This window comes from Pagrus pagrus (genome assembly GCF_965226575.1).
Source record: "Pagrus pagrus genome assembly, chromosome: 18".
NCBI classification, from domain to species: Eukaryota; Metazoa; Chordata; class Actinopteri; order Spariformes; family Sparidae; genus Pagrus; species Pagrus pagrus.
This window is the reverse complement of record NC_140202.1, coordinates 14,615,933-14,628,433: the sequence shown is the minus strand read 5'-3', so window position 1 is coordinate 14,628,433 and position 12,501 is coordinate 14,615,933. Positions and strand designations below refer to the sequence as shown.

Sequence of the window (12,501 nt, the reverse complement as noted above, 5' to 3'; positions counted from 1 at the left end):
TCGGCCCAGATAATCAGCCAAGTCTTGAAGCAGTCTGTCTTTATTACATTTCATTTTTGAAAGTACTTATTTAAATACTTGTAAATAAAAGTAATGATGTAATTACATTTTGTCCTAATCTAATTCAAAATATAAAAAAATCCTTCCTCGGCCTAGCTCTCCCTGACCCTGATGCATTCATGTTCGGTAGAATAATGAAAACAACAAAGTATCCATTTAGTAGATTTTATTATTAAAGTGTACACATAAATCAATATTTGTACGGTTTCAGAAAATTAAGTGCCTCAGTTGATGCATTTTTGGCACTCCTCTTGCCTACAGGAACAAAGTCAACAACACACATCCTGCACATACACTAAATGAAGCCAGTAACAAGAAGATTTTATCACAAAAAATATATTACTTTGTTATTTTGCTGAATTTTCATTTATATCCCTTGGCTTGTACTGTCTTTATATGTTACTGCATTCATAACTAAAGCATTCCAATTAGATTACACACAAATTCATACATTAACAAACATCTGAATTTCCCTCAAGCATCCAGAAGGACACAAACTAGAAGCTCCTCATGCTGTTATTGCATTTTTCCTATTGCCGAACTTCACTAACTTATCCACAAACAAAACTGTGAGTCATCACAACTGACTCCAAGGATTCTGGGAGTAAGGTCATCAGTCCAGCGGTGGTCGCTCCTCCGGTCACTGTTTAAGTACCCTTGGAAGACAATCTGGTTTGGCAAACAGAGAGGGATCCTCCTTGTACGTTGCTAGGTGACAACCCAGCGGGGCAGGTGGCCGCTAAGTCTGGGGCTCAGTGAAACCACGGGGAGTGCTAGGGGGCCCCGGAGATGCAACACCAACGCCACCTCCTGCAGGGGCAACCACACTGCAGTCAGAGCTCACCTCTGGGGAGAGAGGGATAGCATGGATATCACCAGGAGCAAGCTAAGGGATGTAGGTGGATGTGATTAATGAATGGAGTTTACACCTAATGGAGGTAAGGTTTTTTTTTGTTTCCTTCACTGATTTTGGTTTAAAAGTGATAGATATTTTTGTGCAGTACCCAGGCCACTGATGCCTCTTGTCGGTCAGCGGGACGTAAACCACTCCCATCAAAGCTTTCTTGAGGAAGGTCCCATCACTCTGCCGATCGTACTGTTCGAGCACCTGACTGCCACCATCGGGGCCCACTGGGAGAACCAACCGCCCACCGGGCTTCAGCTGCTCCAAGAGCTTCAACAGAAAGGGCAAAAAAAGGAATTTCATGAGGCATATTCAGCTCTGTCAGCCAGAATGGAGACACTTTTGTCTGCCACAAATCAATATCGCCGACTGCAATGTGTTTCAACCTCAACTCATTGTGTGCACAATCTCTATTTTCTATTCTATTCAATTATATTTCATGAAAAATCCAAGCAATCCATGTAAGTGTCCTTACAGCCTTAGGAACAGTAGCTGCTGCAGCACCAACATGAATGGCATCATACGGCGCTCCATCTGGGAAGCCGAGTCTTCCGTCTCCCACTGTGGACACATGCACTTTTTTTAGTCTTCTGCAGCTGTGCGGTTTCAACGTCTAAATTTGAAAGACGCTCCTGACTCACCAAGAAGTTTGATGCGTCCCGATGTGAGCAGCTCTGGGTCGTCACCTTGCACATTCTTTATTGACCTTTGAACCAGTTCGTCGATGTGTTCAATGCCAACCACTCTCCCACTGGGTCCTGTCTACAAACAACAGACAAATTCAGCTATTGTTTATTCTTTTAAATGTTAAAAGCTTTCCCAGAGCATCCCAGAGCACCAAGAACCCTAAATTTAAGAAGGTGGAACCAGCTAGTTTCTGACATTTTTGCTTGAAAGATATAAATGTTTCAATAATTTTCCTCTTATCGTTGCAGCTTTAATTAACCAACTTCAGTGCAAAATATCTAGTCAGTAATAATATTTTTTTGGTACGAAATGTGTTAAGTTTAAATAGAACTTACCATCCTCGCAAAGCAGGCAGTGAGATATCCACTTCCTGAACCCACATCTAGTGCTGATGCTCCTTCAGTTAGTTGTTCACTTAACAGCTCCAAAGCATGAGCATGCTGTCAAATCAGCATAAGTGTACATAAGTGAATTATAGTTCATCTTAAGATTTCTATTACATATCAGCACAGTTCAGTGTTTGTTACTCACCATGTGTGGTGCACTGATGGTCGCCCTGTAGCCTGTGATAGGAAAATGACACAGAGTCACAATGTACATTTAGAAAACAGCTATTACTCTACAACACCCATGGATTCACTGAAATATCTGTTGCCATACTGATGTGCAAGTGTGTGTATGTGTCTATAAAGAGTGTCTAGAATGAATACCGATGGACTGAGGAGAGTCTGCATAAGGATAATCTGTAGAGTAGAGCCCTCTGTCTGTAGCCAGCATGGCGTCAAACACTCGGTCGCTGCGGATCACCCCATGATCTGGTAAAGAAAGGAGTGTAATGTGTGCAGGATGAACTTTGTGATGTTGAAGTTTCTGTTTTCTCCTTACCTTTTTAATGTGAAGAAAAAAAATCATTAAAAAAGGCTTTTAAGAAGAAAAGAATGAGAATGAAAGCAGATCATCGGGTCAATATTTAAAGCTAGGTGATATAATTATATACTATTCGTATTATGATAATCATGCATCATAAAATATTATTTGCCATACTTTACATTTTCACTCTGGGTAAAATCACCCTCCATTATTTTCTGAGTAAAATTCATAATGACTAATACAGTAAAAAAGTAAAGTTTTTTTTTTATTCAAAGACCTTGAAATGTCAAAGCTCAAGCCTCCCTTTTACCTCTCAGCCTGCTGATGAGCTCTGCATGTGTTTTGCCACTGGACATCCACGCCATGGTCCGGGACAGCAGCACACCCATAGGGATTGCCACTACTGCCAGCCTCAACGCTGCTTGCATCTCCTACACTGGGTGCAGTGACATGATGCACACATCAGTACATGACACACGCACATAATAACTGCAGTCTGGTTGCATCCTCCCTTTTGCAACCACGGTAACAGTTTGGGGAATGTCTTACAGTTTTAATACCAAACAGACTGAAATTAATCTAGCAGAGCAAATTCTTCACATATTAAAGTGAACTTGACTGTCAGCCAGCGAACTGACAAACGGCTATTCTAACAAGTTAACGTCACATTATAAGCAGATAACATCACTGAACAGTTGTCACTTCTAATATCAGTGCTAAAATGGTAAATACTCACAAATAAAATAATTCGACAGAGGTCAGCAGAGCTTTTTGTTTTTACCTTAATAGTTCGCCACCGTCCCTTTTTCCAGCTGAGACCAACTTCCTGGGTCCCACCTCCACGAGACACATCGCCTGGCCAATGAGATCCGTCCTCTCCAATGGGACATCGCAGACATCCAATCGCACCTCGAAGCAGTTTGATTGGCGGTCCAAGCGTCCAATCACATAAACGTAAATAAGGAAGTGGGCTGTCGCTCATTACAGCTAGTGGATCATGGACACAGTTAGCAAGCTAGGCTAATCTTCAGTCTACAAATTGATACATTAGAGGAAATAACAGTAGATATATTGAGATTTCCACACAGGTAAGACACATTTTGACTGTGTTACGATGACGCACTGTTTGGAGAAGATATGAAATGCATACAAATAGTAGTGCAACGAGTTAGACACCAATTTTGCTTAAGTATGTTGATGTAAATGAATCTTGGACTGCCCTCTGTACTTGGAAAACCTGCGCAGTTTTCCTTTGTCAATCACGAACATGTCTATCTTAATGTGTCGTGAAGAAACGGTCCATAAACAAGATTGGGCTAAGGCTAAGTGGTGCTGAAAACTGACGTTAACATTTGCTCTGACTTAGCTGGTCACGACATCAGAATGGTTGACGACTTCGACGGTCAGGAGGTCCGGTCCAGCGGGGAGCTGTGGACCGAAATCTGCTCCAGTCTGCCGGATGGGCAAACTGAAGCAGCCCCAGAGAACAACCCGGAGTTTAAAGACTCATTCCAGCCAGCAGCACAAGTCGAAGTGCAGGTCAATGGACTGTCAAATGGGACCAACACCAGTTCCTCCAGCGCCAAATGGGAACCAATGGAGGATTCTGAGATCTACATAGCCAGTTTAGGTGCAGACACCCTTCCTCTCTCTCTACCCCCTTCCTGATATTTAGCTCGGATTATAGCATCCATCATACATCCTTCTCATTAAAATTTTAGGGGATATTGTAGGGATAGAAGTCCATCAAGATGAAACTTTTCTCCTGCGTACCATGCTTTATTTCCCAAATGTTTCTAGCCATTTCACCTCCATCAGGGTTGTAGCTGAGGTTTTTTCAGATTTCCCCACATGTAGTCCATTCATTTGCCATTCGTCTTATTTATAAATGATCCCAAATGCTAGTAAAACATCCCAATCATCTTATCAAATAGTTTGGCGTAGTCACTGTTCGATTAACAAAAAAGAAAGAAAAGGTGATGAAGACAGTTTCCCTGACTGAAATTCTGTAGCAGAGTCGGGAGGATAAACAGACCCTTGTGCGTTTTGGGTTATTAGATAATGGTCTAAAAATTAGCCACACTCATTAAAAATATATCGCATCACGGTGATGGTCCCTATGCTGTTAATTAAGGTGAATTATTTTTATTTCAGCAATTTAATATCATCATCTTGGGCTTTAAAAACTGTGATGGAGCATTTTGTACTAAACATTTTTTAAACTGAGAAAACAGATTAATAAATCATGAAAATAATTCTATAACCCCAGACTAATTGACTTCTTCATGGATTGAGAAAAGAGGTCAACACATAATAAAGCTGTAGAGACAAAAACCGTTTTCTTTTTAAAGCTGTAATCATGTTTATTTCTGCTATAAAGTCTGGCATTAACATTGGCTCTTATGGGAATTGAGTCGCTCTTGGAGCAAGTCTTAAGTGGCCATTTGAGAAACTGCAGTTTTTGGTACTTCAATGTTGGTTCCGTCTTTCAGCCCCAGGTTGCTGCTTGATCTCTGCCCATCATTATGGCTGTTTGGATCAGTTCTGCAGTTGCACAGTCTTTCACAGCGAATGGTTCACACAGCACACATTACCTGGGGGAGATTTCAAAATCAAGTAAAACTGTAATTATACATTTATTTCTATATTCATCTGTCTACATCTTGGTGCAGAGAACCGCCTGAAGAAACTCAAGGGCCAGTCCAGTGATGTGACCTCCAGGGACATGTTGCGTTCTTTGTCTCAAGCTAAGAAAGAATGCTGGGATAGATTTCTGCACGACGCCCAGACATCAGAGCTCTTCCAGGGCGGCGACATGGACGAGAGGTATGATGGGAAGGAAGGAAAGATTGAAGATTATCTTGTTATATACACATTGCTTTGAAATAGACCTCTTGAAATAGACAAATGTTTTTGTGTTCCTCCCTTCCCCAGTGCAATTGAACACTTCAAGAGGTGGTTGATTCCTGAGAAGGTGGCCATCAGCGCAGAAGAGCTTGAATATCTTCTGAGGCCGCCCCAGAATAAGGAAGCAGCTGAGCCGAACCAAACACAGAACGATGACGAGGACACCGAGGGAGAGCGACACAACACAGAGGAAGACGATACTCACAGCCCGGAGAAATGAGTGTTAAAATAGTAATGCTGAAAAAAAGAACTAATCAGGCTCACATTCAGTAGAGGTGACTTGTTACCCGTGCGCTCATTTTGAGCTGCGTTATGTCACAGCAGTGTTATGGCCAAAGCTTTTGTTAACAGCGGTCGGAGGGGAAATTAGAGCCTGTCATCATCCTCTGTATCCCCAGCAACTGAGTGTTAAGTACTTATTCAGTCACACGTGTTTTGTCCTTGCTATTCATCCCTTCAGCCAAATCACACCATGAGAATATATAATTAAAAAATTGAAATTACACTTGTTTGTCCTGTAGCAGTAAAATTTGCATCTAGACTGTTAAGTGACCTCATTATATCAGTTACAAAAATGACTCTCTACTTTAAATACAATGAAAGGCTAATGAAGGACCACATGCAGTATCGTGTTGTAAATTACTCTGATGATGTAAGCAATGCATTATCTTGCAGAGACATTATTTTTCCGTTTTTTAAAAATTGTTAACGTCTAGAGTAGGACTATATTCCATCAATATTGTAACATATTGTCTAACATCTTTATTTTTGCCATGTTGATTTTACATCTTGAAGTTTTATCCATGTTTCAATAAAAACAAGTAGAATGGATTCAGTTTATTTATCTTCTCCTTGGGTGAATTGTTGTGAGTTGTATTAGACCATTTGTTTGAGCTAGATTTTTTGATTTGTTATTCTGAATCGAGCCATTGTAAAATCTTCTTAATCGGAGTTCATTTGAAAAACAGCAACCATGGCTTCATTTTTCTAATGTGTAATGTTCTGGACATGAAAACCTTTGGGAACTCCTTGATTACCTTCCCGTCTGTCTCAGGACCCTGAGGACTGAAAGTGTGAAATCAAATTGCAGCACACAATTAAATTTGTTCTCAATATTCTTTCAAGTGGAGAAACAATTCGGCCACTTATCTCAACCTAATAAAATGTCATAAAGTGAGGATCTTTATTCCATTTATTACTATTTCATTGAGTGGAATTAGTGACTTGCCAAGTCTCCAGGCCTCACAGAGCTGTGCTTTGGTGTAACAGGTCTGATTAAGATGGCAGGGAATTCAAATTTGATTGGCACCCATCCTTGATTATAATGTAATTTCCACTTCTGGAAGGTGTTAATACAGAAACCCAGCTGTGGTGTCCCCTGAGAAAAAGAGCTTCACCAACCGTTTAACCCTTATTGCCCTAGTTTCACTTTGAATTATAATATATTAAAGTAGTCATCTTTCATCTCTATATCTATTAATTTATATTCATAGAGTTTCCAAAAGCATAAATTATACATTTGTGATTACTTTTATCAAAACACTCTAAATGAGAGGACCAGGACTGATTCCCATTCTAGGAGGTTAAAATAATGAATGTTGGAAAGAAGCTGGATCTTTGAATGACATTGAAATATTGATGGTGTGAGTGCCACAGATGAAAATGTTCTATTGCAAGCTTGCGTAGTAAAACCAACGAGCAGGCAAGGTAAAAACATCACCCAAGGACAGAGAAATACAGGAGTGGATTCTTCACATGTGAAGACAGAAAACAATCTTCTCCGTGACACAAAATAACAAAAAGCGAGGAACACCAGACCATGGCCATCTTTTCTGCCTCCTTGATAGTATTAAAGATAGCTGTAAGACCCGTATTCACCACGGACAAATCATCAGCACTGATGAGCAGATCGTTACAGCACAGGCTCAGACAAGATATAGACAATACATTAAAGGAAAACCAACAACATGGGGCGTCAAGCTTATTGTGTTGGCAGGCAGTTGCAGTTGTTACACAGTTGACTTTGCTCTGGCTTTTCCATAACCTCTTTGTCAGAATAAATGTTGCCACTGTATGTTTCTTCAAACTGTAGATATGTTGAAACGTCACATTTGTTTAGGTTAAACTTGCAATTTTATGTTGTGACAGCACTGTGCTTATGGTATGCTTAGGTTTAGACACAAAAGCCACTTGATAAGGATTAGGGAAAGATCGTTTTTTAGCCTAAAATATCTGGTTATGTCATCACAAACACGGCTGGAAAATATCCCAAAGTCTTGTTAAAAATATCCAGTGCAAAGGGAGGTGAAGAGCCAGGCTGGCTGATCCACTGTCTACCATAAAACCATGAGCTGGTACACTGTTTTATCACTTTGTGGAGGATGTATCCATGTTAATGGCGCTATTAAACTAACCAAAATGTAAATTGTATATATGTCACATCTATAATCCTTTATTATTTTGCTTTTTACCTGAGGTTCTTTGGCTGCGTTGTAAATCCAAGTTGTTTGTGGTGGACAATGAATAAAATGTTGAATGTTTCTGTCTTGTATAATGCATTCAAACTTTTAGATATTAAGAGATGGGAGGCAACAGTAACAGGAAAAAAGATGAAAAATTGAGTGTTAAAATGACATGACTGTTGAAACAATCAATATCTTGGTTAAAACTGGATGATTACTGAGATGATCTGTATGACACTGTGCTACACCTTTGCATTGACAGTGACCACTACTTTGTCCTAAAACTAGTTCTTATTGAGATCCTAAATGTGTTAAAAAATTAGTGAGGAAATAATAACTGAACTAATGAAAAGAGCCTTATAAATCCTCACTTGATGAATCACACGGTCACGCAAGTCTTTTGGTACCTCTGGCTCTGAGACATTTCACAATTTTGATTGAGATTAATGAATATTTAAGATGTGCCGGATAAAGGTCATGGTTTGTCCCTTCATTGTTCTGTTTTTGCTCTGTGTGTTTTCCTAGACATCGGTCTTATTGGGAAAAACTGCACTGAATCATTTTACACCAAGCATCAAAGATGATTCAGGGGACAGTGTGGGCACAGACTAGTCAGGATAATAAATTTCCTTCTTCTGGAGTCAGTAAATTAAGGACAACATGATTGACGTCAGCTGAAGTAAAAAAAGAATGTAATATAAAACATTATCAACGTGTCGCTTCACAATAAATCGATTATATATAAAACCACAGACACATTATAAGTCCCAAAAGGTAAATTATAGTGATCCATGGCAGATAACAAATACCTTATAAAAGGGCAAGGTCATTATAAAGTCCAAATGTATTACCAGAAAGGCTCCATAGTTCCCAAGAGGAATATCAGGAGATTATAATGATCTTTCATTGGAGGTGATTAGGATTGAGATGACAGACAACCTTTTTTTTTTTCACTGGAGGTGACTCACTCTCGTGAATGAGTACGCTGTGTGAGAGAGAGACCAGCCGCACACCTCTTTATTCTGAAGCGGAGTGGGCTGCAGCGAGGAGGTGAGGCTATACAACTGTGAGACTCCTCGCAGACTGAAGACGCTAACAGGTGCTGGATTTGTTCAAGTCATTTCAAAAATGTCTGGCTGACATCTCTCACAGGTATTTTTTTCATTTAATATCTACTTTTTGAAAATTCATGCAGTCTGATAACTGTAATTTTGCATTTGATAGATTTTTTTTAGAAGAAATGGCTGCTTGATAACCAGACTAGGATGCTTTTTTTGTATTAAGTGCTTAAAACATGCTTTTTAAATAAGCAACCAGCTAAAGGTCAATTATGTGCAAATCAGTTCGTCAGAGATAAATTCAGGTCAATGAGGCACTGAGCTGATTCAGCTCGAGCACTGCACGATTCAACCAATAATCCTTGAAAAACTGAGATCATTTATGCCGAGAAATACAGTAACATTAGGATAATGTTACTCTTGTGGTCAGGAGGTCTCGCTCAGCTTAAGTAGGTCATTAAAAACGCACTTATTCAAGCTCTACAATAGGCCAGGGAAGATTTTCCATTTACAAATGTAATATTGAAGCTTTCCAGTTCTTTTAAAAGTACTGGGAATGTGGCTAATCTGCAAGGATTTGTTCCGATAGCTTGTTTTTATGGATGAAACTGACAAAATGAGAATGCAATTAATGCCAAAGAAATAATGCAACTGCTCAAAACATTTTCATTTTGAAGGCAGATGTTACTCATCCTCATCATATCTTGCAAATTTGAATAGAAAATCCACTCAGGCGCTCTCATTCTCCCCTTTGCTTTCTTGCGGTTTTTGTTAATGACCCAAATCTTTGAGTCACACCATGAGAAACAGATTGCTTTTCAAGGCCAGAGAGCATGATGTGGAATAAATCAATATTCAAGCCTGTTTTAACACTCTCAAGTAACATCCAATTATATGGTGATAGGCGATGAGTGTTTCTTATTGTTCAGCAACAAGTGAATGCTTGACCTCAATGTAGATAACATGATGTGCATATGTTCCAGTGACTAGGAGGAGAGGAGTAAGATGTTGTGAAGATGAGAGAGTACAAGGATGGAGGACTACTTTTAATGAGACAGACTGACTGACTGACTGACAGACACTAATTAGTTTGTCAAAATGTGAGTCATGAGCTCAATCTCTATCATGATGTTAATATCAACTTGCCATTAGTCATTAGTTGTACCCAGTTATGTATTCGGGACGGAAAACTGCCAAAATCAAAAATAGCTTAATCACTGGCTCAATAGATACATTATTTTGAGCAAAAACTATATTGAATATAAATGCTGGCATTAACGAATTTATAAAATGTAACAAAAATTGATAATAATGTTTTAATTTGCTGCTTTATTTTTTATTCACCTTTGTATTAATTCACCTACTTATTTACTTTCCAATTTTCCATTCCATTTGTTAATTTATTCATTTTAAAATTCATTATTTTATTTACGCCATTATTTATTTATTTATTTATTTATTATCTTCTAATTAATTTCCACAAAATTATCTATTTATGTGTCTTTCTTTCCTTTTCAGATATATATACAGATATATGCAGTATATGCAGCAGGTTATGTGGAATGATCTCACCATAAATGTTTTTTTTATTCATTCTGACTTCTGCAGCCATGGACTGGGAGAAGTCATTGAACCAATCCGGGGTGAACTCCCCTACTCCAGCCTCTTCTTCATCTCCGTCCATGTCTGACTCTTCGTCCACCTTCTCTTCATCCTGCTGCAGCTCCTCTCACCCCCTCCTCTTGACCTCCCCGTTCTCAGCATCCTCCTTCTCAGGGCTGGACCTCCTGTCCGACCTCAAGCTCGTCTTCATCCCTCTCTACTCGGCCGTGGTCCTGGTGGCCTGCTCAGGCAACCTCCTCCTGCTCTTTCTCATGTGGCACAACAAGAAAAGACACAACACAACAAATTTCCTCATCAGCAACCTGGCGCTTGTCGACCTCGTCATGTGCATCTTCTGTGTCCCTTTGACAGCATCTTACGCTTTTGACCAGCGTGGATGGATATTTGGTCCTTACATGTGTCATTTTGTCACAGTCATGCAGTCTGCAGCCGTCTACGCAGCGGTCCTGTCCCTCATGGCCATCGCAGTGGACCGTTACGTGGTTGTGGCTTATCCCATCCGTGAAAGAGCAGGGTGGCGGTTCTGCTGGGGTCTGGTGGCCTTGATCTGGCTGTCCTCTATGGCTTTATCCACACCTACAGCACTACACACTGTCTACCTGGACCTGCGGACTGCAGGGCTGCAGATGGCCATATGTGAGGAGTTCTGGGACGGCCAGGAGCGAGGCCGTCTCATCTACTCCTGTTTCATCCTCTTCTTCTCCTACTTTGTCCCACTGGCTGCTGTCACCATTTCCTACTGTGCTATATCCTATCAGCTGAAAAAGAAGACCACGTTGGGCTTGACGGCATGTCCAGAGTTGAGATCTGCAAAGGCTGCATGGAGCAGAAGGAGGAGGAAGACCTTCAACTTGCTGTTGGTGTCCGTCCTCTGTTTTGCCTTCTCATGGCTACCCTTACAGGTACAGATGAATGGGAAAGAGACACTGATGATTTGATGGGTATATGCTTCATATTTACAGTAAAGGATTACAGAGTCAATATTCTCAGCTTACTTTCTGCAAGAAAGCAAATCATCTTCAGACTGAAGTCACTACACTGATTCATCATTGTCACTGACCTAATCATTAGCAGTGGGGCTCCAGTAGTCTGGTGAAAGCAGCCTTGACAGCTCAATGTGTCATGTTACTTCCTTGTTACAAGCCTATTAAAAGACCGAACAAAACCATAATGTGATAGCTATCACGAATAGTTACTTGCTGAGCTTTAAACCTCATTAACAGTGCTTGTAGGCCTAGTTTCGTATTGAACTGAATGTAGCAGCTTAAACCAGCAACAGACTGAACATGTCTGATTATCACACATCTTTGACTTGAACCAGTGTTCCATAATTTAAATGGCTCACTTGTGTTGAACTATTTATTTAAAAATAACAAATTCCCAAAGGAATTCATTCTTGACTTAAATATCAGGTGACGTTTACCTTTGATGACTGCTTTGAATAACATAGTCTTAACCCTACAGGTGGTGAATCTGATCCGTGACCTGGACACAGACTTCTCCATCCTAGGGAAGAAATACGTGAACATCATCCAGGTGTCGAGTCACCTGTTCGCCATGAGCTCCGCCTGCTACAACCCTTTCATTTACGCCTCGCTGCACGACAAGTTCCTGTCCTGTCTGTGTCAACACTTTCTGCACCAGAGGAGAGCAAAAGGAAAGGACAGGGGTCAAGGGTCAAGCATCCTGACGATTTCACACAGGGTGCCGCGGCCCCACACCTCCACCACTGTGGCAGATTTACCAGGTGCTGTTGTAAATAACATTGGCCCTCAAGACAACTATGGTTAAATTGTTTTTTTTTTCAGTTCAGTAGACACAAACATGTCTCCACTGGTGTTTTCTTTTGCTCAGCTGGATAAGAATCTCCTCTAAAGAAAAGACCAGTGACAGCTTCTTCACTTACTGAGTCTTGCCAGCCCTCATACTG

The 12,501-nt window shown here is 40.3% G+C and overlaps 3 protein-coding genes across 5 annotated transcripts; 2 read left to right on the top strand and 1 right to left on the bottom strand.

The window, feature by feature from the left end:
- Positions 1 to 211: 211 nt before the first annotated feature.
- pcmtl (l-isoaspartyl protein carboxyl methyltransferase, like) lies at positions 212 to 3,504 on the bottom strand. Of its 3 annotated transcripts, none has more exons than XM_084381332.1 (9): positions 3,303 to 3,504; positions 2,832 to 2,952; positions 2,362 to 2,466; positions 2,183 to 2,214; positions 1,987 to 2,091; positions 1,606 to 1,726; positions 1,440 to 1,525; positions 1,065 to 1,234; positions 212 to 906 (listed from the first exon to the last, which is right to left on the bottom strand). In XM_084381332.1, the coding sequence occupies exons 1-9, from the start codon at positions 3,501 to 3,503 to the stop codon at positions 894 to 896; spliced, it is 954 nt and encodes a 317-aa protein (XP_084237458.1). In that variant the 5' UTR covers position 3,504; the 3' UTR covers positions 212 to 893. The 3 variants fall into 3 exon arrangements, with proteins under 3 accessions (XP_084237458.1, XP_084237457.1, XP_084237459.1); XM_084381331.1 differs by having other exon boundaries at positions 212 to 870; XM_084381333.1 differs by having other exon boundaries at positions 212 to 870; positions 2,832 to 2,957; positions 3,303 to 3,379.
- On the top strand, positions 3,485 to 6,259 carry ccdc32 (coiled-coil domain containing 32). Its single transcript, XM_084381334.1, has 4 exons — positions 3,485 to 3,609; positions 3,888 to 4,151; positions 5,194 to 5,347; positions 5,456 to 6,259. Exons 2-4 carry the CDS (start codon positions 3,905 to 3,907, stop codon positions 5,646 to 5,648), a joined length of 594 nt encoding a protein of 197 aa, XP_084237460.1. The 5' UTR covers positions 3,485 to 3,609; positions 3,888 to 3,904; the 3' UTR covers positions 5,649 to 6,259.
- A 4,296-nt stretch (positions 6,260 to 10,555) lies between these two features.
- Positions 10,556 to 12,362, top strand: prlh2r (prolactin releasing hormone 2 receptor; the record flags this gene model as incomplete). Its single annotated transcript, XM_084381465.1, has 2 exons — positions 10,556 to 11,473; positions 12,036 to 12,362. Exons 1-2 carry the CDS (start codon positions 10,559 to 10,561, stop codon positions 12,360 to 12,362), a joined length of 1,242 nt encoding a protein of 413 aa, XP_084237591.1. The 5' UTR covers positions 10,556 to 10,558.
- Between the last annotated feature and the right edge of the window lie 139 nt (positions 12,363 to 12,501).